Source organism: Ceratotherium simum, chromosome 23 (assembly GCF_057802395.1).
Source record: "Ceratotherium simum simum isolate JZ-2026a chromosome 23, ASM5780239v1, whole genome shotgun sequence".
In the NCBI taxonomy this organism is placed as follows: Eukaryota; Metazoa; Chordata; class Mammalia; order Perissodactyla; family Rhinocerotidae; genus Ceratotherium; species Ceratotherium simum.
In genome coordinates this window covers 2,386,964-2,413,297 of record NC_141922.1, presented here as the reverse complement: position 1 = coordinate 2,413,297, position 26,334 = coordinate 2,386,964, and the positions used below count along the sequence as shown (strand labels likewise).

Here is a 26,334-nt window from a genome sequence, read left to right as displayed (position 1 = left end):
TGACCATGGTGGGTGTCCGTTCTCCTTTCCTGGCCTGGTGCAGGGGCACCTGAAAGAGGGCAATGGTGGAACACCTTGAGGTCACCTGGGGTGACTAGGCCTTTGGGAGTCAGGTGAACTGGGAGACGCCTGGAGGGTGGGGTGGTGGTCGGGGGTGTGGTGGACAGAGGTGATGGTGTGGCTGCCTGAGTTCAGTCCATCATGGTTGATGGGGATGGTGGCGAGACCTCCTGCAGGACATGGCGGGTGCGGAGTAAACTCTTGTTGTTGAAGGTTGGTGGTGGGGGTTACCGGCTAGTGTCGGTCCTAGTGACAGTCGTGGTGCTGGTTCTGAGGCAGTGATGACAGTTATGGTGATGTTGCTAATAGTGATGGCGATGCTAACCATGAAGGCACAGTAATGGTGGTGGCAGTGGTAGTGACGAGTGTGCTGTTGAGGTTGGTGGTGGTGGTGGTGGTGAGAACGATAGCACTGGTAATGGTTGTGTTGTTGATGGTGTTGTTGATGGTAGTGATGATGGTGATAATGTTTGTGCAATGGTGGTGGTGTTGATGGTGTGATTGTTGGTGATGGTGATGGTGGTAGTCAAGATGGTGCTAGTGGTATTGGTGTTGATGGTGTTGGTGGTGATGTAGTGATAATGGTCATGGTATTGATGATGTTGATGGCATTGTTGGTGGTGGTGGTGGTTGCAATGACTGTGCGATGATTATGGAGGTGGTGGTGTTGATGTCGCTGATGGTAGTGGCGTGGTGGTAATGATGCTGGTGGTGGTGGTGATGATGGTGATGGTGGTAGTACGATTGTGTCATTCTTGTTGGTGATGATGGTGGTGGTGGTCTTGATGCTCATGGTGTTGTTGGTGTGGTGATGTTGTGGTGGTGTTAATGTAATGGTGGTGGTAGTGGTGATGGTGATGGTGGTAGTAATGATGGTATTGTTGATGGTGTCGATGGTGATGTTGTTGATGGTCGTGGTGGTTTCAGTGATAGCTGTGAGGGTGGAGATTGTGGTGACAGTTAAGGTGGTGTTGGTGGTGGGCTCAGCTCTTAGGGGAATTTGAAGCCACCCTCCCCATGGGATCCAGGACGCACCTGGACGCACAGTTAATGAGCCAGACTGCAGCAGACAGGGTCCAATGCCAGCCAGGTGGATGAAAGGACTGCTTGGGAGAGCAGAGGGGAGAGCTCATGAGGCCAGAGCAGTCTGGGAGGTATCTTGGAGGAGACAAGGCTGGCTGGCTGTGACAGGTGGAGAGGTTTGGGATCTGCTAGAGTCAGGGGCATGCCCATGTGGTGCCCCGTGCCCAGCAGGCCAGGGAGGTGCTTGCTGAATGAATGAATGAATGAATGAGCATATCAGCTTCACCCTCCAGCTACACCAGTGGCTGGAGCATGAAAGGGTGTGAGTGTTGGGCCAGTGGCTCCTCAGCTGGCAGGGGTAGGTGACAGGCCAGACGGTGCACCAGGTGAAGTTCTGAGTGAGGGGCAAAGGGCTCAGGTAGGATTCCTGGGGTGCAGGCCTCTGAGCTGGGAGGAGTCAGCAGGTAGAGGGGTCGCAGGACCCCAGCCCTCCCAGGCCAGATCCCTTCCTCGTGGGACCAGGGGGCCCAGGGTCCACCCTCTCCAGGGGCCCCAATCTGCCTGGCAGGCTGCTCTGGGCCTGTGGCCCGGCCCGGGTGGGCAGGGTCGGGGAGGAGAAGGCTGCTGCACCTGGGAAGGGCAAAGTTTCTGGCCCGGAGGCAGGCCTGTGGCTGGAAGCCCTGACTCAGTGTGCGGTCGGCGCCGCTGCGGAGAGAGGAGGTTGGCGTCTTGGCATCGTGGGGAATGTGGGAAGCACTGGGGACCCTGGTCACAGAACCACAGGTGCCGAGTGAGGCTCAGACACTGTCGGTGCTGGGTCAGGGCCCGGAGAGCCAGCCCCACGGGCAGGGACATGGGCCTGAAAGGGCGTGGGTCTCACCTGGCAGCTCACTCAGCAAGACCCAGGTCAGGCAGGTGTCCATCCCCCAGGGCCCGGGATCACAGACACCGGGGTCCCCTCAGAGCACTGCCCCAGGCCCTGAACTGAGGGAGATGGAGCTAATGTGGCCAAGCCCTGGGGAAGCAGACGGAGCTGCCCTGGGGCCTCTCACGAGCTGACGGCCAGATGGGGCTGAACATGGAGGGGGAGGTCAAGGAGGTTTCTGGAGGTGGCGGTGGTTATGGGAGCCCTGAAGGACCAGGCTGAGTCAGCCAGGGGACAGGATGGGATGTGGTCAGAGGCACAGCCAAGATTCAGGTCTGGAGGCCCGAGAGGGTGCCTGTGTTCTGGGTCACCAGTCGTTCCTCTGGGCTGGCATGTGCAGGCAGGGCCACCAGGCCAAGAGGGGCTCCGGAGTCACCAGGAGCTCCGGCTGCTGGTGAGGCAGGACCGAGAGAGGCGGCCCCGGCACAGCAGCAGGGCAGGACCCGATGGAGGGCTGGTGCGATGCTCAGGAACTCACGGGTTATCCTGGCAGGCTCCCTGGAGGAGACGCACCAGGCTGGACTGTGGCTCAGGATTCAGCAGGCGGAGGAGGGAGATGTGCGCTCCTGAGGGGTGGAGGGTGACTTAGCAGGGCTTGCGCCTGGGATGTGCGGTAGGGAGCACAAGGGGAGGCCAGCCCATAGAGGGTCTTGAGGGCCAGGCTGAGAAGTTTTGAGTGGTTCCTCGAAGTCGGTGCCTGCAGAGACGCCTAGCCCACTCCCTGTTCCCCCACTGGGGTGTGCTGTGCCCACTCTGGCTTTTCTGTGCGTGTGGGAGGACACTTATGAGTCACTCACACTCCAGTGTGAGCTAGCCCATCAAACCCCAGGGGACCCTGCCGGGCACAGTCCCATAATAGCACCCGCTTCGTGGGCTGGCAGGAAGCATCATGCACACAGCCAAGGCCCTGGCTCGGTGGGCGGGCTGGCAGGTGGGTGGGGACCCTCGGTGCTCCCCCTGTGTCACTGTCCCGTGATGTCCCGTGAGCGTGCTGGGCCCTGCGCTGGGCACTGCATCCCTGTGGTCTCCCTGAGCAGCGTGCGGGGGAGGATTCGTGCCCACTTCACAGGGGAGGCAGCTCGGCTCCCAGTGGCTGGGAGGAAATGGGCCCAAGGGTGGATATAGGTTCCCCCTTCCGGAGCCAGGCTGGACCAGCGTCATCCGGATACTGGCCAGGTGGCGGGAGGGCAGGGGTGCCACAAGGCTGTGCCTCTTCCTAGGGCCTCCGACACTGTGTGGCTCCCAACACTCTGGTTGGTGCCTTGGGGGGCTGCCTAGCCAGGGTGGGGGCCAGGCCCGCTCCCTTTGTCCTGCTGGTGATGGGAGCCAGGCTGCCCTCTCTGAGCTACCCTCACTGGGACACGAGGACAAGGCTATGGCCCTGCACTGGGTGCTGAGGGTGAAATGAGGGGCTGCCGGGGGTTCACGGCCTGGGTGTGGCTGGAGGGGAACACTCGACCGGGAGAGTGGGGAGATCGGGTCGGGGGAGGGGGGCGGTCCCTGGGGCCCTGTGGGTCCCTGAGGGCGGTGTGGCCTTCGCTCTGAGTGAGGGGGGCGCTGTCGGGGTGTGGAGCAGGGCCATGTGACCTGGCATGTTTCAACCGATGGTGCTGGTGCCGTGCAGAGGACCAGTGGGGGCCAACGGGGCGGCAGCCGCAGGGCCAGGGTGGTGGCCGAGGAAAGGGAGCAGCAGTGGACTCGCAGGGCATTCTGAAGAGTAGGCCGGGTGGATTGGCTGAGGGGGTGCCTGTAGGTGTGGGGGGGGCCTGGAGGTGTCCGGTGGGCAGCGGAGGGTTGGAGGGCAGAGGGGGTGTGCTGCTCAGTCCTGGCTGAGCGCCCGTCTCCGCTGGTGTGCCGACAGCAGAGTGAGCGAGGCAGGCCCAGGGCAGGACCCAGGAGCCATGAGCAGAGCGTAGCGAGGTGGGAGCAGAACCAGGCAGGAGGCGGGGGGCCAGCGGCCAGAGGCTGCCCGTCAGGGACGGCCTCGCGGGGGGAGCCGGGGAGATGGAGCAGCCAGGCCGGGCCAGCACGTCACGTCAGCTGGTCTGATGGAGGGGCACAACTCTGCCCTGGGGGCCCTGTCTGACGGGGGAAACAGCCCTTCTCTGGGATCCCTGATCTGAGGGGCTGCCGGGGGCCCCGCAGGGTGGGGCCCCCTGCCCTTCTGGTCCCGGGAGGTGCCACTGCCCCAGCTCCTTCTCTCACGCTGGACCTAGGGAGGTGGGGAGGAGCCGGTGTCACTGCCCCAGATTCCTCGGGTCTGGGCCCGGGAGGGGGGCCTGGCTCTGTGACCCAGATATTCCGAGTTTCTGACGCTCAGACAGGAGGCAGCAAATGGTCTCCCACGTGTGGCAGCGGTCGCTGTGCACAAGAGGAGGGACTGACCTGCCTGTGTCCCAGAGATGGGAACAGGTGTCCCCTGCAGCAGGAAGGATTTTGGTCAGAGGTGGGGAAGAACTTCCAGATGTTGTGGGTATAAGACAATGCGTCCTAGAGGTTTTGTTGAAAGGAGGGCTAAGGGGCCGGCCCGGTGGCGTAGCAGTTAAGTGCGCACACCCCGCTTCGGAGGCCCGGGGTTCCCAGGTTCGGATCCCGGGCACGCACCGACGCACCGCTTGTCAGGCCATGCTGTGGCAGTGTCCCATATAAAGTAGAGGAAGATGGGCACGGATGTTAGCCCAGGGCCAGTCTTCCTCAGCAAAAAGAGGAGGATTAGCATTGATGTTAGCTCAGGGCTGGTCCTCCTCACACACAAAAAAAGGAGGGGGCCGGCTCCGTGGCTTAGCGGTTAAGTGAGCGCGCTCTGATGCTGGCGGCCCGGGTTCGGATCCCGGGCATGCCCCAAGGCACCACTTCTCCGTCCAACGGGAGGCCGAGTCCCACGTACAGCAACTAGAAGGATGTGAACCTATGACATACAACTATCTACTGGGGCTTTGGGGGGAAAAATGAATAAATAAAATCTTTAAAAAAAAAAAAAAAAAAAAAAAAAAGGAGGGCTGAGGGTCCCCTGACCTTTCCCCAGCAGAGTGTGCCTAAGATGCAGGAGGAGGCCCTCCACCCACCCACCTGTTCCGCTCCAGGCAGCCCTTGGCTGATGTCCAGTGCAGCATGGGAGGCTCGGCCAGCCGCCTGGGAAACCTCCATTGACCAAGTTCTTTTCCTGGCTTGGGACGGGGCCTTGAGCAGGTCAGCCCTCTGGCCTGGGTCTCAGGTTATCCTTGGGGGTCCTGTCCAGATCTGTTCTTCAGAGTCCGGTGGTTCAGAAGTTGTAGGCCTTCTGGGGGCGGGGGGTGTCAGACAAAGAAACTGTAATCCGGCCCCCCGATGTCTGCTGTGTGGCCTTAGCCAATCGCACCACCTCTCTGAGCCTCAGTTTCTTCATCTGCCCAGCTGAGCTGAGGGTTATTGCAAAGATTAAAGTGCACAGGAAGCTGTTACTATTGAGGTGTGGGGAGGGAGAAAGGAGTGGGTCTCTGTCCCTGTGCTGCATGCTCCTGATACAGGCCACCGGGGGCTGCCGGAGCCGGGGGACATTGGAGTGGGGAGAGGCCGAGGCTGGGGAGCCTGCACTGCAGTCCTTCAGGGTCCGGGTGAGCCCCAGCTCCCCGGCCCCTGGGTCCAGCAGCTTCCAGAGTGACCAGTAGCTGCCCACCTCCTGGGCTACCAACCCGACCCGCTGGTTCTCTGGACCAGGGGTGGGCGCCTCCTGTGCCCTCCACGGCCCGAGGCTCAGGGGCAGGTCCTGGCCTGACCCCTCAGCAGGGTGGGAGCCGCCCCTCGCTGTCCCCTCCTCCAGGAGGCCGATAAGCTAATCAGTGCCCACGGAGGGAGCCCTGCGGGGCCAGCTCCCGGCCTGGGCTGGCGTTGTCCCAGGAGGTGGCCGGCAGCTGTCTGCCTGGCGCCCTGCAGACCCGCCAATGCCGGCTGGGAACCTTCCAGGCTGCTGGCCCCAGCCAGCCTGGCTCCCCTCACCCAGGCCTCAGGATGCTGTCCCCTGCTGGTCCTGCCAGCAGCCCTCAGGCCGGCAGGAGAGCTGGGTGTCGGGTCCCCTCTCCCCTCACAGGAGGGGGGCGGAGGCAGTGTCCGTGCCTGGATCAGGAGAGGCAGAGCCAGGATCTGAATCCGGGACTGGCTGGCCACAGAGCCTGCCCTTAGGAGCAGCCGCACGGCGGCCAGTGTTGTGGATGAGCCGGTCAGGGTCAGTTAGAGAGGGAGGGGGAGAGGAGCTTGTCTCCGGATGGACGGAAATGGCCCACAGACTCCTCCTGGGAGCGCACTGTTCTCGACTCCTGTCTTGGAGTCTGGTCAGCGTGCAGTGCGGGGCTGCAGTCACACGCGCGTCCCCAGGTGTGAGGACCTGGTAGTCCCGGGGGACGGAGGGATAAGGGGGACCGGGGTCAGCCAGGGCTTAGCACTCCCTGCTTCTGTCCTGTGTGGTGCTGGGGGATGAAGGGAGACGGCGAGCGGGCATGCCTGGGGCGGCTGAGTGAGGCCTTGAGAATCCTCTGGCTGAGGGTGCGGGGCCGGGCTGGATCGGGGCTGTCACTGAGAGCTCCAGGTCTCTCCAGGACCCTGCCCTCCCGTTCTGTTACTGACTTTGCTCAGGTCTCGTTTCTGCTTCTGTGGGCAGTGGGGTCTTCCCTTCTCCTGGGGAAGGAAGGGGAGAAGGGGTCTCTGCCAGGGCTTACTAGGCTGCGCCGGGGACGCGGGGCCTGCGGGGTGGCAGGCCAGGAGCTGGGGCCACGCAGGCAGCCGAGCCCCTGGCCTCCATTCCAGCGGCTGGGGTCGAGGCTGTGGTCTCCACCCTGGCCCTGGCTGGGCTGGGCTGTGCTGTGTGACCCGGCGTGCCTCGCCTCCTCCCAGGCCTGTGGAGGTTCAGGTGGCCTGAGGCCGGAAGGCTCAGGCAGAGGAGCCCCCGGAGCCAAAGAGGCTGAAGCTGCAGGGCCCCTCCCAGGCTGCTGTCTGCTTCTGCACTCTCTTTAGGCAGGGCTCCTAGAATAGATGAGCTTCGGGCCTTCCAAACCCTGGCCCTGTGGACTCGGGGCACAGTGCCCATGAGAGGGACATGCCTTCCTCTCGTTGCACTTCAGATGCGCAGACAGGCCGGGAAGGGAAGGGCCCTGATGCACCCCGCAGAGCCTGGGGCCGGCCCCCCACCTCACCGCTCTGCCTTGCTGTCACCTTGGGCACATCCTGCCCCCTTGGGCCTCAGCTTCCCTCCTCTGTGAAATGGGGACAGGTCCTTCCCTGAGGGTAGAGAATCGAGAGAGAAGCAGACCTGAAGGCATCCAGCTGGCTCAGAGCGTGTCCCTTCTCCCCTGGCCCCAGGAGCTCAGAAAGGGGATTGGGTAACATCTCAAATTCGACAGAAACCGCTCTGGGCTCTCAGATACCTGCAGCTGGCGATTCTAAACACTCCCGAAGACGCTGACACAGACACGGGAGCACTGTGCTGGCGCTTAGTGGGTGTCCACCCACTTCGTCCTCTGGACTGTCCCCCTCCCCATTTCAGAGATGAGGAAACTAAAGCTGGGGTGTATGTCACTTCGCGAGGTGACACAGCCAGGATGTAGCCAGGGCTGGTCGTGTGCAAACCCAGGTCTTGAGCAGAGGTGGCACTCTGAGTGTGTGGGGGGGGGGCCGGGGGGGCGGGGTCAGGCCTCTGAGGAGGGCACTGGGCAGGGAGCAGCTCAGCCCCCAGCCCACCTCTGATGCAGACGTGCGATGGGGCGGCGAGCTGAAGGCTCAGAAAGGCCCCTTGCAGCTCCATCATCCCTAGGCTGGAAGTGGGCTGAAAGTATGTGAGGGCTCTAGGGTAGATACAGGAAGACCCCTACTGCAGAGACCTGGAATTTTCATTCTCTCCCCAAGTCCTGGGGCAGGTGCTGGGTCTGAGTTATTTGGGGCGTGTTGAGGCATTTTCAGCCCTGAGGTCGGAAGGAGACAGCTCCCAGAATTGCAGAGTGAAGTCCTGTCTCTTGGGGCAGCCTGGAGCGCCCCCACAGCCTGTAGGCTGGGGCCCTGGGATGGGCCCTCCATGGGCACCTCTGCAGGCCAGACCCCAGCAGGCTGAGAAGGCAGGCCCAGCCCAGGCAGTGTGGCTGGACACTCCCAAGTTCCTGGACACGAGGGCGGGCCTTGAAGTGGGGTTGCTTGGATCAATAGCGACTGGTTTGCAGAGCAGTTCAGTCGGGGTGTGGAGACCTCAGGAGTCCTTTGCCTTTCGATGGAAGTGGCGCAACCGTGGGCTACAGACAGCAGGAGGGACCTGGGTCAGACCCGGGGGGGACTTTCTGGCTGCTTCCCCACTGAGAGGGGAAGCCTGTTTCTGCCCCAGGAGTTCAACAGCAGACACCAGGGGCGACAAGGCCTGGGGGAGGGGGATGTGGGGGATCGGGCAGTCCCAAGGTCACCAGCGCGAGCGCCCGGGGCTGTGGGGGCGGGAGGCGCCGAGGCCGCCCCTCACCCCGCTCCCAGCCCGCACCGCGCACCACCCCCGGCCGGCCGCGCCCACCCCGGTTCGCACCCTCCCGGCTCCACGTGCGCCCACGCGCCCCTCGCGGTGCTCCCCTCCCCCGGCTGCGCGGCCGGCGCTGGGGCGGGGGCGCGGCGGGGCGGGCGCTCCCGGGCTCGGGGCCAGCGCTCGGCCCCCGCGGCCCGCGCTCCCGCGAGTCGCTCTCCCGTGGCTCCAGCGGCGGCGGCCATGGGGCGCGGGGCTCCGGGGGCCGGCGGCGGGGCGGGCGCGCGGCTGCGGGCGCAGGGGCGGGCGCGGGCCGGCCGCCGCTCACGCTGCCCCTGTCTCCCCCCCGTGTGTCCCGCCCCCCAGACCCTCCTCCCCCGCCCCCCCGCAGCTCGGGCCCTGGTCGTGGCGCGGCTGCCGCACGGTGCCCCTCGACGCCCTCCGGACGCGCTGCCTCTGTGACCGGCTCTCCACCTTCGCCATCTTAGCCCAGCTCAGCGCCGACGCGGTGAGACCCTGGCCGGGCGCGCGGAGGGCGGGCGGGCGGGGGCCGCGCGGGGGGGCTTCCGGCGCCGGACGGTCGCCTCCGGCCAGCGCGCGGGGAGGGGCCGGGGCTGGCGACCGGCGGGGAGGGGCTGGACCCTTCCCTGCCGGAGGGGCCGTGCGCCCTGCAGCCCCCCGCGGCCTGGCCGGCAGGGCCCGGGCCTCTGGAGCGGGTGGGTGGGAGCCGAGTGGGTGGCAGTGTGGAGTTGGGGACGGCCTGGGAGGAGCTGGGCCGGGGCCACGGGAGTGACTGATGGGTGAGTCTCCCCCACTCTCCTTGGGGTCCTCAGGGGAGCAAGCAGGTCGGGCCCCGAGGCTCCCCGGGCTGGAGGAGGGCTTGGCCTGGCAGAGCCCGGCGTACTTCTTTGCTTGATCAGGTCCTCCCTAGGCTGGTGGCAGGGTCCAGGCCTGCCAGGGATAGGGAGAGGGAGGAGCTGCCACCTGCCTCGGAGCTCTACCCCCCTGCTCCAGGTGGACCCTGGTCTTTGGAGGCAGTGGTGTTCCCAGGTAGGGGTTGGGGGTGGCTGGGGGTGCTAGGCCTGGCCCAGGTCCATAGTCCTCCCCAGGAAGGTTCATCCTCCCAGGGGCCTCCTTTTTGTTCAGAGATTCTTGTGGGGGCTGCTGGTTTCTATGGTGACTGCATCTGGGGCCAATTCCATGACTGGGGCCCTGGGTGCTGGGCCCTGCCCACTGGGGCTGGTGGGCTCTCTCACTGGGCAGAGCTGCACTCGCCAGTCCTAGGAAGGCCACGGCCCTCTGAGGAGGGAAGGGGTAGGGGTCTTTGCTTAGTGAGCCCTTCGGCCAGGCCTAGTGTGGGAGGGTCATCTGGCTACAGAATGTGGAAGACAGACTTGGGGGACGTGGCTCTCCTGGCTGTTTGTGGGGGCTGGCCCTCATCGGATGGGATGGCACAGCTCTCCCCCGTGGAACCACAGGTTCGATGTGGAAGATGGCTCTAGGCTCTCTGAGAACGTGCCACCCACCCTGCTTTGTCCTCTGGGACGTTGGTAGGAAGGGCAATGTTGTCAGCCAGGGTCCCCCCTAGGGTCAGAGCTGGATGGCACCGTAGAAGTCGTTGCCGCTCAACCCTTCTGTTGACAGGCAGGAAAACCGAGGCTCAGGGATAGGAGGGGGACTTGCTCAGGTCTTGGAGCGAGTTTGGCTGAACAGGGGTCTGTGCTCTGGGCCCTGCTCCGAGTGCGCCCTTCCCATCAGGTTGTCGCTGTGACTGGATTGTTGGTGTTGCTAGTTCTGGGGCAGAGCCCTGGAGGCAGCAGCCAGGGGCCATTCTGGGGGCTTCCTGGAAGAAGTGACTTTCTGCATAGACAGTCGTCAGCACTAACGCAGCAGGCTCCGGCTGCACAGCCAAGGGGGCTAGGGGCTTTCTGGGTCCCCTGCGAGGCTGGAGCACGTGGGCAGGGCCCAGCCTTGGGTCCCCGGATGGCTGCCCATCCTTTGGTGTGTGAGGAGGAGCGGGGCAGGGAGGGTTCCGGAGTGGGATGTGTGCCCCATATCCCAGGGTCTGGCCTGTAGGAGGTCAGTGTTGGTTGCATCTTGAAACAGGCTTGTCCCTTACGCGTGGGGACTGTGGACCGGCCTTCAGGCTCTCTGAGCCTCGGGTGCCTGCCCCGTGAGGTGGGAGTGCTCCCGCGCCCCTCACGCGGCCCTGAGGGGTGAACCGGCCTGGGGGCCTCCTGGAGCAGGGCCGCTGCCTTCTGCAGGCCCGCCCTCCCCAGGAAGGTGGCATTCGGGTCGGGGGCTCAGCTCCGGGCCGGCCAGGCATGGAGAGCATGCTCAGTGAGGGGGGTGGCTGATGCTGGTGATAGTCTGGGCCGAGGGGCACTCGATGCCGAGGGGGTCTCTCTAGGAAGAGCTGACCCGCGCCCGTGCTCCCGGGAGCGAGCGGACAGAAGGCAGAGCTCCTGGTCTGCGAGGTCTCAGGCCTCGTTTGGCAGGGCTCAGCGGCTGCAGTTGGAGGCTTCGGGTGCCAGCCTGAGTGACCAGGTCAGCGTGCACGGGGGTGGGATGGAGGCCAGCAGGTCGAGCCCCGTGTCCCCATGTCCCGGAAGAGGAGCTGAGGCCAAGGGTGGGAGCTCGTGGCGGCGGCAGTCACCGCTCGCCTTGGACTGAGGGCAGGCTGCCTGGTCGCTCTGAGCCTCGGTTTGCCTCACTTTTGTCTCCGTAAGATGGCAGCCTAGTCGGCTCTGCCTGATCCTGTGACCCCTCCCGGGCGCGGGCGCGGGCTCCGAGCGAGAGCCAGAGGGAGCAGGGCGTGCTCGGCCTCTGCCTCGTGCTTGCCTGCCATCGGAGCCTGTCTCCACCTTCCTCTCCGTCCTGGCCAGCTCTGCCCCAGTGAGGGGTGACCCCAGAGATGTGGAGTGGGGAGGGCCCGAGAGCGAAGGTGAGATGGCTGTCATGCAGCTGTCACCTTGCACTGATCCCTCTGAGTGCCTGGGTCTGAGGCTACACCAGCTGCACTCGAGTCCTGCGCTCAACACGCACGGGGTCTGATGGGGGAGAGAGGCGTGCTGAGATGGGTGTTAGGTGGCCCAGGCTGGAGGGGTGCTCTGGGAGCACAGCAGCAGCCTCCTTCCCTCCTGGGTGGGGTTTGCAGTGGGGCCCTGAGGGATGAGTAGGAGTTCACCAGTCGAGCTCAGTGGGGAGGAGTGCAGTCATCCCAGGGAGGGTGAAAGGCAAGAAGTGAGAGGTGAGAGAGAGTGGTGGTGGGATTGGGGTCCTGGAGGGGTCCCAGCAGGAGTGAGGGCAGAACGCCCTGGCCAGCAGCGCGTGCCGGCTGAGGTGAGCTGGGCTGGCCGTGGGGAGAGATGGGTGCTGCGTGCCTCGCCCGCCGTGGGGGGGATGGATGTGTCTGGCCTGCGGATTCAGGTCTGAGCGGCGGAGACTGGGCATCCTGGGGTTTGGGTGGCCTTAGGGAGTGGAGTGAGAGCCCCGAAGGAGCAGGGCGGGCTCAGCCTCCTGCCTGGTGCTCGCCTGCTGTCAGAGCCCGAGGGCCTGAGAGGTGGTGGTAGAGAGGGGGTGCGGTAGTCACACCCCAGGAGCCGGGGCGGGAAGAGATCCGGGCGGGGGTGCAGAGTGAAGGGAGACAAGAGCCAGGCGTCCCCCCGGAGCCTGGTGTGGAGCCAGAGTGTTGAGTAACTGCTCTGAGTCACATCTGCGAGGGGGACGATGCCACCTGCCTCAGCTGCGGGGGGACTGAACCAGGTGAGGTGTTTACCGCTCTCGACACAGCCTGGTGTGTAGTAAACAGTCTGCAAGCACAGTGGTTGCTGGTGGCGTTTCTGTGATGTGCCTGGAACTGCTGCTAGTCTGGTCAGGATCAGGGCTCAGTGTGTGACCAGGGTCAGGGCTCAGAGTGTGACCAGAGTCAGGGCTCAGTGTGTGACCAGGATCAGGGCTCAGTGTGTGACCAGAGTCAGGGCTCAGTGTGTGACCAGGATCAGGGCTCAGTGTGTGACCAGGGTCAGGGCTCAGAGTGTGACCAGAGTCAGGGCTCAGTGTGTGACCAGGATCAGGGCTCAGTGTGTGACCAGAGTCAGGGCTCAGTGTGTGACCAGGATCAGGGCTCAGTGTGTGACCGGGATCAGGGCTCAGTGTGTGACCGGGATCAGGGCTCAGAGTGTGACCGGGATCAGGGCTCAGAGTGTGACCGGGATCGGGGCTCAGAGTGTGACCAGCGTCGGGGCTCAGAGTGTGACCAGGGTCGGGGCTCGGTGAGTGAGCAGGGTCAGGGCTCGGTGAGTGACCAGGGTCAGGGCTAGAGTGTGACCAGGGTCGGGGCTCAGTGAGTGACCAGGGCCAGGGCTCAGAGTGTGACCAGGATCGGGGCTCAGAATGTGACCAGGGTCGGGGCTCAGTGAGTGACCAGGGTCGGGGCTCAGAGTGTGACCAGGATCGGGGCTCAGTGAGTGACCAGGGTCGGGGCTCAGAGTGTGACCAGGATCGGGGCTCAGAATGTGACCAGGGTCGGGGCTCAGTGTGTGACCAGGATCAGGGCTCAGTGTGTGACCAGGATCGGGGCTCAGAGTGTGACCAGGGTCGGGGCTCAGTGAGTGACCAGGATCGGGGCTCTGTGTGTGACCAGGATCGGGGCTCAGTGTGTGACTGGGATCGGGGCTCAGAGTGTGACCAGCGTCGGGGCTCAGAGTGTGACCAGGGTCGGGGCTCGGTGAGTGACCAGGGTCAGGGCTCAGAGTGTGACCAGGGTCAGGGCTAGAGTGTGACCAGGGTCGGGGCTCAGAATGTGACCAGGGTCGGGGCTCAGTGAGTGACCAGGGCCGGGGCTCAGAGTGTGACCAGGATCGGGGCTCAGAGTGTGACCAGGGTCGGGGCTCAGTGAGTGACCAGGGCCGGGGCTCAGTGAGTGACCAGGGTCGGGGGTCAGAGTGTGACCAGGATCGGGGCTCAGTGAGTGACCAGGGTCGGGGCTCAGAGTGTGACCAGGATCGGGGCTCAGAATGTGACCAGGGTCGGGGCTCAGTGAGTGACCAGGATCGGGGCTCAGAGTGTGACCAGGGTCGGGACTCAGTGAGTGACCAGGGTCAGGGCTAGAGTGTGACCAGGGTCGGGACTCAGCGAGTGACCAGGGTCGGGGCTCAGAGTGTGACCAGGGTCGGGACTCAGTGAGTGACCAGGATCGGGGCTCAGAGTGTGACCAGGGTTGGGACTCAGAATGTGACCAGGGTCGGGGCTCAGAGTGTGACCAGGATCAGGGCTCAGAGTGTGACGAGGGTCGGGGCTCAGAGTGTGACCAGGATCAGGGCTAGAGTGTGACCAGGGTCGGGACTCAGTGAGTGACCGGGATCGGGGCTCAGAGTGTGACCAGGGCCGGGGCTCAGTGTGTGACCAGGCTCAGAGCTCAGCCTGCGTTCTGGTCAGAGCTTATTTGTGTGGGTAGTTGTGAGCCATGGGCGTTGTTAGAGCAGTGACAGGAAAGAGATGGTGGTGTAGTTTTGGAAAAGACAGGAAGTAGGGAGTTCACGTGGTAGAAACTGACAGTAACCTCATAAACAACGACCAAGAAAAGCCCTGGCTGAGAGTGGTGACCCGTACCCTGGAGAGGCTCAAGACAAGGTGATGGGGCAGAGAGGAAGGGCTAGTTCAGATCAGATGTTCAGTGAGGGTCTGTGAGGTGGTAGCATCTAAGCTGAGAGAAAAGCCAGCCATGTGAAGGTCAGGGGAAGAGCACTAGGCAGAGGGACCAGCATGTGCAAAGGCCCTGGGGCAGCACTGAGCTTGGCTAGTGAGCAGGTCTCCGGCAGGAAGCTGGCCTGCTTCTGCCTGCTCTCTGTGTGAGGTGGGGCCAGTCTCTCACACTTGAGGCCTCCAGTCCAGCTCTCCCAACAAGGCCTGAAGTTCCCTGACACCCCTGCCCACCCATTCCGTCATCTGTCCCCTCCCCACCTCATCTAGAACCTTCAGGGCCAGGGCTGTCAGGAGTGATGGACGAGGCAGGCGGAGAGAAGGAGGGAGAGGGCGGGCAGGTGGGTGAGCTGGCGGGCGTGTGGCTGCCAGGCCTAATGAGGGCAGATGGAGGCAGATGGCCATGGAGGTCGGGGCGGGAGCCAGCCGCGGAGCGAGCGAGAGCCACTTGCTCGGCCGCCCGTGACTCGTGTGCCTGACTGGGGCTCCGAGGTTACCTGCGAGTTCAGGGGTGCTGGCTGTGGCCCAGAGTCCCCCTCCCCTGGGACCCTCCAGCTCCTTGTGTGGAAACACAGGAGTTGGTGCTGGAGCTGTACCCTGGGCCCTGCCCCCAGGGACCGCTCCTGTCTGGGTGACCTTGGACGGCTTTCTCGATGTTGCTGGAGCCTGCCTTCTCCGTCCCCGTTAGCCCAGCCTGTCACATTGACTGAATGTCTGTGTCGGGCATGGCCCGAGGTGCTCAGGAACGTGAGGACACTGCAGGGACCGGCCAGCACCCCCGGCAGTGGGACCTGGGCTGGGACAGAGTGACACCCGGAGGAACCTGAGGGCAGAAGGTGGTGCTTCCAGTGTGGGCAAGGGCAGTCCGGGCCACAGGAACAGCGTGTGCGTGGATGGAGAGCCCAGCAGGGTCTGGGCACCCGCGCCATCGGGGTGGCGGGGCAGTGGTGCCCCATTCAGGAGCCCCGGGACCAGAGGTCCCCGAGTCAGGTGGGAGGCGCCCGGAGACAAGAAAGGCCGCCCCGGGGGGCTTCAGGAGTGGGCGGGTTGGAAGGGTCTCACTCTGCAGCCTGCTGACCTCAGCAGGGGTCCAAGAGCTGCTCCGAAGGGCGTCGGCCGAGTCAGACTTGGGGCGGGGGCAGGAGGGGGTCAGCTTCCGATAGGGGAGCCCATAAGAAGCCCCTTGTCCCCCGGCTATGCTTCTCAGTCGCCTCCCTGACTCGCCTCCTCCTCCCTGGACCAGGCAGGCAGCAGGCGGGGACGGGGCTGGTTCAGTCAGTCCCTCGAGTGGGCTTTGGGTTCTGGACGCAGAGGGGCCTCGTTCATTCCTCAGCGAGTACACACAGTCCACCTGCCGTGTGCCGGCGTGCCCTGGGCACTAGGGTACGGGGTGGCCGCGACATGGGCTGTGGGTCGTGCGGTCACACGGGGCGAGCACGTGGATGCATAAGCCGGGTGCTCAGGGCTGCACTGGGCTGCGTGGTGGGGAGCAGCGGGGTCCATCGGCCAGCCCGAGCCACCTCTGAGAGGGGACGAGCTAAGATTGGAAGGCCACGTGACCACCGGGAAGTGTGTCCCAGGCAGAGGGAATGGCTGGTGCAAAGGCCCTGAGGCGGGGACAAGAAGGCAGCCCAGTGGCAAGAGGCAGTCTCTGGAGCTAGAAAGTGGGCAGGGCCCGGCCTGGTGGCCTTGGAGCATTTGGATACAGCTTAGGGCGGGGTGCAGGGAGGACTCTGAGCCGGGCAGGGATGGGGCCTCTAGTGGCATTTTATAAAATCTTCTGGCTGCTGCCTGGAGAAGAGCTCGAGGGGGCTGGGCCTGGCAGGATGGGGGAGGGCCTAGGACTGAGCTGAGATATGTAGGTAAAGTGGAGGGGCCTGGCGGAGCAGGAGGGGTGCTGAGGGAAGAGGGTAGAAGGTGGGGGTTGGTGTGGCCATGCGGAGAGCAGGGTTGGGTGGGAGCCAGGTTTGGGGGAAGTGGGGTCCAGGTGCCCGTCAGATGCCCAGGTAGGTGCAGCTGGGGCTGCGGGGGGCACCTTTCAGAGAGCACGGGACTTTCACTCTCGACTGGTATTCCAGAACCACAGCCCCTGGGAGAGCTGTCCATGGTGGGGGCGCAGGGCCTGGCACCTCCGTGACCCCGCCTGTGACACAGGGGAGGGTCCTTCTCTGGAATGGGTGGTGGAGGGGGTGTGCATGAGGTGATGGGGGCAAAGGGTTTATCGCCAGGCTTGGCGTGTGGCTATGATTACACCCTGTGGGAGACAAAGGCCGCGCCCTCAGCCAGAGCCACGACCCCCTCACGGGGGACAGCCCAGAGCAGAGGCACGACCCTCGCAGCTGCAGGAGGCCAGGAGGGTGGCCGCTGGCTGCTGGGCAGTTGGGGGCTTATGAGGGGAGGGGGCTGGGGGGACAGAGTGACCTTGGGGCCCTCCCGGGGCCTCAGTCTACACGCCCGGCCCCTGCCGCCCTCACTCTGTTCTCCGCTGATGTCCGCCAGAACATGGAGAAGGTGATCGTGCCGTCGGTGACGCTCATCGTGGGCTGCGGCGTGTCGTCGCTGACCCTGCTCTTGCTGATCATCATCTACGTCTCCGTGTGGAGGTGGGGCCTGCGCCGGGCTCCCAGGAGGGGGGGCCGGGCCGATCTGTCCCTTCTCCCCTCCAGGGCGGCCCCGGGGGTGTGGCTTGGAGCCCCCTCCCTCTCCCCTCCATCGTCACCACCGCCGCGCCCTCGCCTGCCCTCTGCTATCACGGACAGACGGCACTCCACCTCCACCCCTGCCGCCCCCTCACCCCTGTCCCCTCGCTCTCCCACATCCCCGACTGCAGGCTGCTCCACAGACACTGACGGAGCGTGGGGGTGGGGACACAGGCGCAGGCCTGGGGTAGATGCCCCGCTGCCACACACAGAAGGCAGCCCCGCTCCCTCCTGCCCCCTGAAACAACTTGCTCCCTGGCAGACGCCGGCCCCAAGCCTGCTCCCAGCCGGGCACCCTGCCCCTAGACCACTAGGGCCCCCATGGCCCCCTGACTTCTCTGTCTGTCTTGTCACCTGGACAGGCAAGGCCATGGCCTTCTCGGACCCCAGGGTCAGGTCTCAGGGCTGGGACCTCTGCCCACTCGCTGCCCTGCAACCCCTCTGCCAGGCCGCGAGGCCTTGTCGTGGGACCCCTGTGCACCCAGGTGCTGTCTGGCCAGTTTTGGCCTGTGGGGTGCAGGGCAGTGTGGGGGCGGTGTATGCCGTGAGGACTCTTGTCCCAGCTGGTCACCAGCCCTGGAGTGGGGGACATGTGTGCAGAGGTGTGGGCCTCAGCAGGCCCAGGCGGCCACAGACATGTGTGAGTGTGTGAGTGCACGTGCACGCGTGTGTGGCGGGGCGGGTCCTGTCTCCTGCCCCCAGGGCCCCACTTGGAGCCCCATTGAGTAGAGGTTTGGGACATGGAGGGTGAAGTCAAAGGCACCCACTCAGCAGCTGCCCACCGGGCCCAGCTGGGCCTCCCAGTGTGTCCAGCTCTGTGGGCAGCACGGTGTCAGCCGATAATCGGAACTGACGCTGCCCCTGAGGCCAGCGGGGAGAGGTCGATGTGGCCGGTGGGGGAGGGGTGGCCTGTGCTTCCTGGTGACTGGGTGGCCGTGAGCAGCAGGCGCCCCTGCTCTGTCCTGCCCGAGGCTGGAGGTGCCAGGAGGGTCAGCTGACCCAAAAATGCAAGTGTTCAGTGCACCTCCCACCGAGCACTCATCAGACGCTGTGTCCTGAATCCCCTGTGGGCGTGCGCGGCCCCCTGGCCCAGCCCCTCCCTGTCCTGACATCTGGGGAAGGGGGCTCCTGGGCAGCCCCTCCAGCTCTGCCGAATGTGGTTCTGAGATTTTTACCCTCAGTTTTCAAAGTGTCTCCTTCTTGAGCTCTGCTGGCCATTGCTGCCCCTGCGTCCTGCAGTCAAGATCCCAGCCTGATGGTCCCTATCAGGAAGTGGAGACCCAGAGAGGGGACATGACACACCTGAGGTCACACGCCCCATCAGGCCACATCATGGCCCCCAAGGCTTGGCCCTGTACTCTGTACTCGCCACCTGCCTGGACCTCAGCCCCCAGAGCTGCTGGGGACACTGTGCTGGGAACCAGGGGAGCAGAACTGATGATGGCTGATGCTTCCTGCGTGCTAGTTCTTTCCTCTCGGCCACAGCCCTGAGCAGCAGGTGCTGTTACCCCCACTCCGTCTCACAGATGGAGAGACCGAGGCACAGAAGGGTTGTGTGTCTTGCCCAGGGTTACACAGCTAGGACATGGCCCAGCCACTGCAGGCATGGGCTCCGAGTCCCCACTCAGAGAGACTCCTCCTTCTCACCTCAAAGTCAGGATCAGACAGGGCTGGCAAGGCTGCAGTGACAGGGATATGGCTGGGGGGAAAGCCAGGAACAGGCAGACGGTGAGACCCTGCAAATCAACTGTGTCCAAGGGGTGGAGTGACACGGAGAGGGTCTTGTGTGACAAGGAAAAACATTTCTAAGGAAGAGCCATCCCCAGCAGGAATGGGCAGCTGTTCTGAGTGGCTTCATAGGGCTCTCCCTGGCTCCTGACTCTGTGCTGGAATTTGGTATGTGGTAGAGTGGAAGTGGTCATGGTGGTGGTGGTGGTGGAGATGGTGGTGGTGGTGGTGGTGGAGGTGATGATGGCGATGATGGCAGTGGTGGTGGTGATGATGGTGATGGTAGTGATGGTGGTGGTGGAGTTGGTGATGGCAATGATGGTGACAATGGTGATGGTAGTGATGGCGATGGTGGTGGTGGTGATCGTGGTGGTGGAGTTGGTGATGGCGATGATGGTGACAATGGTGATGGTAGTGATGGTAATGATGGTGGTGGTGATGGTGGTGGTGGAGGTGGTGATGGCGATGGTGGTGGTGGTGGTGATGGTGGTGGTGGAGATGGTGATGGTGGTGATGGTGAAGGTCGTGGTCATGGTCGTGGTGGCAGCAATGACAGTGGTGGCGGCAGTGTCCACAGGGAGGATGTAGCCCCCTGGTCTTGGTGTGGCCACAGGACCCCAGGTCTTGTGAAGGGAGGCCCTGTTGGGTACTGACCATGAGTCTCCCTCCCTCTCCCACAGGTACATCCGCTCAGAGCGGTCCGTCATCCTCATCAACTTCTGCTTGTCCATCATTTCCTCCAACGCCCTCATCCTCATCGGGCAGACCCAGACTCGAAACAAGGTAGGTGGCCTTGGCCCTGTCATGCACCTCCCAGTGTCCCTGAGTGGGGTGGGGTGATGGTGGTGATGGTGATGACCCCCAGCAGGGGCCTGGACCCAGGGATCTTTGGGGAGCATAGGGAGGAGGGTGCCAGAGCCCCATGGAATCCTGTGCTCTCCTCTGGCCATGGGAGCCGTGCAGCCCAGGCCCGAGGGGCTGTCACCTGGCCAGGATGGGCCTGGGGACTTCGTGTCTGGAGTCTCCAGCTGGTGCTTTGCAATGAGCCAGCTCCAGGCCCCTGTCCTCAGCCCACCGTTGGGGACCAGGCTCTATCTGACCTTGTCTGGCCTTGGGGATGACTTGCTCTCTCTGGGCCTCGAGTTCAGCACCTACTGAACACGTGGGCTCGACCCGGGACTTTTGAGTGGGCACCCTGCGGGTGTCTGGTGCGTCTGTGCATGGAGGCTGAGGAAGATGGGGAGGGAGGGGGTGTCTGTCCCCGGCGGTTAGTGGGCGGGGTCACGCGAACACCACCAAGGGGCCTTTAGATGTTCAACAGCTGGTCTCAGGGCAGTGGCAGGCGACCCCTCTGTGGGCTCCTGTCTGGGGATTGGCCGTGGTTGCAGCAGCGGGCGCCGGGCCGGGCCTCTCCCTGCCTCACTGGGCCGTCACGCGGCCGGGTGAGCGAGATCCTCCCCACCCCCCACCTGCCCGCCCAGGTGGTGTGCACGCTGGTGGCCGCCTTCCTGCACTTCTTCTTCCTGTCCTCCTTCTGCTGGGTGCTCACCGAGGCCTGGCAGTCCTACATGGCCGTCACGGGCCGCCTCCGGAGCCGCCTCATCCGCAAGCGTTTCCTCTGCCTGGGCTGGGGTGAGCGCTGGGGGGTGAGCACTGGGCGGGCGCGTGGGCGGGCGCCCCTCCCGGGCCTCTGGCCAGGGTCCTGCCCCTTACAGCCCCTCCCCTTCCCCCACCCCCTCTGGGGGCTCTTGGTGCTCCCTGGGTGGGACCCCCTCCTGGCCGCCCCCTCCACAGGGCTGCCAGATCCAGTGTGGGCGCCAAGTTCAGTTTGAATTTCAGATGATGAACAACTTTTTAGTGTAAGTATACCCCATTCAGTATCTGGGATGCACTTATACTAAGAAACATTTCCTTTTTCATGTGATGTTCAAACGTGACTGTTTGTCTTGCGTTTTATTTGCGGATCTGGCTGCCCTGCCCCCAGTTCCGCGGGTCCTCATCCCTGACCATCTCCTGTCCCCTGTCTTGTGCGCCCAAGGTCACCGTCTGTTCAGGGACCTTAAAGGCGCGTTCCTGGTACCCCGCCCCCTGCTGGCGGGAATGGAAGGAGGCGGAGGGCGGACAGGGGCTTGGGCGCGGGGGGTGGGCCAACTCCCTTTCTTTCTGTCCTTCCCCAGGGCTCCCTGCGCTGGTGGTGGCCATTTCCGTGGGATTTACCAAGGCCAAAGGGTACAGCACCGTGAACTAGTGAGTCGGGGCGGGGTGGGGCGTGGTGGAGGCCACACGGCTCCCCCAGACTCTCCCACCACCCTAGAAGGTGAGGGCTGGCCGGCACCCGTCTCGCACATGAGACAGCCAAGGCTGGAGAGGGCGGGGCCCGGGAGCTGGAGGCCGGGCTCCTCAGGTGGCCTCCTGCATCCCATCAGCCAGCTCCTCCCTGCAGTGGGCAGCAGAGTCGAGAGAAATGGGGCTTGGGGCCATCGGAGCCTCTCTCCTCCTCCTCACACGGCCCTGGACAGGTCCGTTAGCCTCTCAGAGCCTCAGTTTCCCCATCTGCATGATAGGGCGTCCACCCTTGCACAAGGGGAACTGTGTGGCCCCTGGGGAGGGCAGGGCAGGTGGGGGGGTGGCTATTTCACAGATGAAGTCACTGAGGCCCTCAGGGTCAGCTGGGCCAGGTCCTGGGGGCCTGGAATGCCAAGCCAGGAAGCTTGGGGTTACCCTAGAGGCAGTGTGGCTTCCCGGGGTGGGGGGAGAGGAACCGAGGCCTGGAGGGGCTGTGGCTGCCAGGATGGGGAAGAGCAGGACAGCGAGAGGCGGGAGGAGAAACTGGTGAGGCTCGCAGGCTTGGCTCACTGTAGAGCCCCAGGGGACAGAATGTGACCAGGCCCTGGAGCACCACTCCACCTGGGCGGTGGGGGGCAGCAGACATGAATGAGGACCCAGTGACTTGAAGTCCCAGTGGGGTGCGTGCTGCGAGGGAAATATGGACACCATCCCCAGAGCTGTGAGGAAGGAGCACCCAGCCTTCTGGGTTAACGGTGGGTCAGGAGAAGATGGGATGTTGAAGTGGGGTTCTGAAGGATAAAGAGGAGTCTGTTTAACAAACAGCGTGGCATAGGACAGGGCAGAGGAGGCATTACATGAAGAATGCAGAGTGTCCTTGCTGGGCTCAAGGCTCATGTGGGCCACCATGGGTGGTGTCCCTGATATTTGGGGAAGTGTGGGGCTCGTGACTGTGTGGAGGGGTCAGGCCAGATGTGTGGGTAGAAGGCCAGGTGCTGAGGCCGTAGGGCCTGGGTTGAGTGGGCGGATAGAGGGCCAGCCTGGGGCCTAGCCCAAAGTTCTGGCATCACATCAGGAAGGAGGGTCTGCGCAGGAGATTGGGGAGGGTTTAGGAGGTGAGAGTCGGGGGTGGGGTGGCCAGGGCACGTCCTCTGGCCGGCCTGGCCCTCCACTGCGTGGTCCGAGCAGATGTGGCCCCTGCTCTGCCATCTGTAAACTGGGGTGATGGTGCCACAGGGGCTCCCGAGGGTTCTGAAGCTGAGGCGCGCGTGTGAGGAGTCGTGCACACAGGAGGCCCCTCGGAAGGGCTGCTTCCTCTTGCTGCTGCTTGCCTCTTGCCTGCCCTCCTGAGAGGCTGGCAGCGTCCACTCTGTGACGGAGGAGGGGCCTCACGCTGGCCGCTAACCAGCCCGTCTCCCTCCCCAGCTGCTGGCTCTCCCTGGAGGGGGGACTGCTGTACGCCTTCGTGGGACCGGCCGCCGCCGTCGTGCTGGTACTGACCCCGCCCTGCCGTCCCGGGCTGGGCCCCTCATTCCCCCCAGGCTGAGCCTGCTGTGTCATCAGGGTTGGTTGCCCTGGTCACTAGGGGGTGGGTGGCGTCCACTGTCCCCTGGCCTGCCGCTGGGGTGCAGAAGCTGAGCTAGGGTAGCGGCCTTTTATTTCTGTGAGCACAGCTTGCCTGATTATTCGGCACCGGCTGTGTACCTGCCAGGGGATCCGTGCAGGTGTGGTGAGTGAGTGACGGGGTGGCGGGGACGGGTGGACAGAAGGATGAGCAGGGCAGCAGGGGCGCGGGCTAGGCCTGGGTGCTGGTGCGGAGCACGGGTGGGCTGCGCTTCCCCCTCGATGGGCCGGCGGCCCTCACCCTGGAGGAGGAGGCGGCTCTCCTCCTCGGCCCTTGGTGTTTCCGTTCCCGCTGTTTCTCACGTTCGTTTGGTGAGGGATGTGAGAGCGCCGTGTGGCACCAGGGCTATTGTCCCCGGTTACGGATGAGCAGGGGTGGCTGGGGGCAGCTGGGGGCCAGGCCGAGATCGCTGGGCTCCACTAGGCTCCGCTGGGTCTGGCTCTGAGCCCATATCGCCCTCCCCTCCCTCCTGTCCCCAGGAGAGGGCATCGGATGTTCACACAGGCCCACACCACTTTGTCCTGGGGGTGCAGAGCCCGCAGGGGACGAGTTGGGGGAGCCTGGGGTGCGGGGCAGAGGTGTTGGACAGCATCTGGGGGCGGGCCCCAGACTCTCCCCACAGCCCAGCCCAGAATCCCAGCTCCTTCATTCCTCGAAGACACAAGACATGGGCAGGGAGAGGCCTGCGTGCCGCGCATTTCAATGCTGGCGAGTCAATGGCCCTGGTGCCATTTGAAGGGCAGACGCCCCAGTGGGGTGGGAGGGGTGGGAGTCAGAGGTAGGAACCCCCGTCCCCCCACGTCCCTTCCCACAGTGCATTGGAAGGGCAGGGGCTGGTCCTACCCGTCTGTGGGACCCCCGCCCAGGGCCCCTTCTGTAACATGGGGACACACAGGTGAAGGCTGAGCACAGAGCCTGCTGCAGGCTGAGTGGTGGCCAGCGGTGTCCTGCCCTCCTCTGCCTTGGCGACATCAGAAAACGCTTCCACCTAGTTGGGCCCCGAGCGTTGGGCGCCCCAGTCTGGGAACTTCCCGTCCAATAACGGTGGAGGGCAGGGCCCGGGCCAGCCGCCATCTGCAGTCATGCTCGCTCAGCGCTGTGGTGCCACAGGGAGTGGGTCTCCCTGGACCTCCAGGCCCAGGGTCACGGGTCCAGGGATCCACGGGGTCCCGGGGTCCCGGGGTCCCAGGGTCCGTGAGCCGCAGGAACATGGCTGGGGGGTCAGGCTGTACGCTTGGTCAGGCAGCCTCGCTGCAGAGCGTGAGCCGAGGGGAAGCGAAGTTGTGAGCTGGGAGCCTCCGCCACCCGGGAGAGAAGGCGAGAGGAGGGGGGACCCCAGGGTCTCCAGGGCCGTGGGGTGGCTGATGGGGGCGCTCTGGGGACAGCTTCTGTTTGTCATAGGTGGTGGCTTGGAAAGCAGCACAGACTTACCTTAACACTGAGAAGTGCTTCCTAGGGTGTGGGTGCCCGGCGGTGGGGGGCAGGGAAGATGTCCGGTGGGAGGGCCGGCTCTGAGTGGAGGTCTCAGAGAGGCTGCCAGGGGCAGAGAGTGCAGCAGGGTAGCCCCAGGCAGAGCCAGGTCGGGAAGGCATCCCTGAGATGGGCCTCAGGTCGGGCCCTAGTGCGGGGTGAGCCTGCTGTCATGGGAGGGAAACAAGGTCCAGGGATGCTGAGAGGTGGGGGGCCCCAGCTGAGCCTGGGCGTGGGCAGCGGCTGGACTAGACCTTACCTGAGGGCCGTCCTGTGATCTGAGCAGGGCGGGTGCCCAGCAGTGCACTGGGGCCAGCTCACTCGCATGCTTGACTCTCTGCTCAGCCCCGCTCTGGGCAGGGACAGGCCCCCCCTGACCCCAGCCTGACCTCTGATCTCTGGACTCTGTCCCAGATGGGATCCCGGCTTCACAAACTGTGCTGACCACAGTGGACGGCGGATGGGCCTCTGGGCCGTGCAGTGCAGGCCACCCTGTCCAGCGTGCAGGGAGATGCCCTTGTGTCGCCTTCTGAGCCCCAGCTTGGAGCCCAGTGCATGGGAGGATCACATGAGAGGCCCGAGCTGCAGTGCCTGGCCCTGTGGGGGGCATGGGACACGGAGAGCCCACCTAACAGCTGGGGTTCTAGAGGGAGATGGGGGTGAGGGGGCAAGAGTGCGGGACGGTTGCGGCTTTCCTGGAGCCCCGTCTCCTGGCCGGCGAGTGGGCTGCAGGGCCCAGCCCCGTGCGGCAGGTGTGAATGTGAGCTGAGCCGCGGTGTGGAGCCCGGAGCCCCCGCGCTCGCCTCGCGCTCACCGGACCCCGGGTGCCGGCCCCGGGCGGGCGCTGGGGGCGACGTGGCCCCCACACCCGCTCCTCTGTGGCCGGCAGGTGAACATGGTCATCGGGATCCTGGTGTTCAACAAGCTCGTGTCCAAGGACGGCATCACGGACAAGAAGCTGAAGGAGCGGGCAGGGTAGGACCGGGGCCACCGCGGCCCCTCGTCCGCTTTGAGTCACAAAGACCCAGAGCCCCCTGAGCAGGTGGGGAAACTGAGGCACAGAGGTCTGCATAGGCTCACAGCTGCCCCTGCTTGCTCCGTGCCTCAGTTTCTCTGTCTGACCCACGACAGTGCGGGGGCCCCGTAAGGTCCTTAGAAACCGTGAAACAGATTGCTGTGGAGACCCCACCCCTCCCAGGCCCACCAGGGTGGTGGGAGGCTGCCCTGGCCTCCCCCATCCCCATCATGGGGTTGGGTGGCCCCGAGCCAGGACGTGGCCTGCCCATCCTTGTGGTGCCTTCAGCATGGGGAGAATCAGGGACTGGGCCGGGTGTCCCTGCTGCCCGGGAAACCTGGGCCTGGAGAGGGCACACAGCACTGCTGGCGGGCGGCCCCCGTGGCTGGGTGGTGCCCAGCAGTGGGGGAGGAGTGTGCCTGGAAGATGCTGCTGCTCCAACCCGCCAGGGGACCAGAGCCCCGCAGTCACAGACCCGGGCCACCTATGGGCCGTGCCCTCTCTCCGTCCTGCCCCAGCCCTCTGAGCCCTCCTCACCTCGCCTCTGCCTGCTGCTCTGTCTGTCCCTCTGTCCTGGCTGCTGTCTGTGTGGGGGTCCCCACGCCACTCCACCGCCCCTCCCTGCCAGTCTTGCTCCGTCTCTTGTCTCTCTCTGTCTCTCCCCCCCTTCCTGCTCCTGCTTTTCCTGCTGAACAAGCTTCAGGAAACCTCCCCCTTGGGTTCCCAGAGGGTTCTGCTCCTGGTAGGAAATCTGCTGCCCTGCCTTCTGTAGGCATGTGGGCCTGGAGTCCCGCAGTGGCTGGGAGCCTGGCCTCACGGTCTGTGGGCCTGGGTCCCTCACTCCCTGGGCCTCGGCTCCTGGTCTATGAAGTGGGCCTGAGCAGGCCTCGCCCCAGAACACGCTGTCACCCACACATGCTCCCGGGACAGCGGATCACACACCAAGGAGGCCCCCAGGGCTGCGCACTGGGGTCAGGGCTTTGCCGACCCTGCCAGCTGCGGAGCCGTCCAGGCAGCGGTCACGCAGGGCATGCACCCTGTCCTAGGGCTGTTTTGTTTGCTTTCTGCTGTCACTCTAGAGGCGGGGTCTATGGTTCTGTCCCTTTTTACAGCTGGGACTTCTGAGGTTCAGGCAGCCTGAGTGGCTGGTGGAGCGGGATTTGAGCTGGGTCAGGCGCACGCTAGAGCCCAGCCTGTCCAAGCAGCTGTGGCCTCGTTGGGCCTCTTCCCGGGTGTGCACTGGGTGCCACACAGCCCTGCTCCCCACACAGAGAGGAGGCACCCCGCACACTTCTCAGTGCCTGCTTGCACACACAGACACGCACACACACGGCCTGT

The 26,334-nt window shown here is 64.5% G+C and overlaps 1 protein-coding gene across 11 annotated transcripts in view; it reads left to right on the top strand.

Moving 5' to 3' along the window:
• Positions 1–26,334, top strand: part of ADGRB1 (adhesion G protein-coupled receptor B1) — an 88,976-nt gene that overhangs the window by 49,313 nt on the left and 13,329 nt on the right. For 9 of the 11 annotated variants that reach the window (XM_087447382.1, XM_087447379.1, XM_087447376.1 and 6 more), the window contains 7 exons: positions 8,838–8,979; positions 16,674–16,777; positions 19,282–19,384; positions 20,083–20,233; positions 20,779–20,848; positions 22,313–22,379; positions 24,871–24,956. In XM_087447382.1, the coding sequence (XP_087303508.1) occupies positions 8,838–8,979; positions 16,674–16,777; positions 19,282–19,384; positions 20,083–20,233; positions 20,779–20,848; positions 22,313–22,379; positions 24,871–24,956 (723 nt within the window). The remainder of the gene's footprint in view (positions 1–8,837; positions 8,980–16,673; positions 16,778–19,281; positions 19,385–20,082; positions 20,234–20,778; positions 20,849–22,312; positions 22,380–24,870; positions 24,957–26,334) is intronic. The other 2 variants (XM_087447380.1, XM_087447386.1) reach the window with 1 other exon arrangement.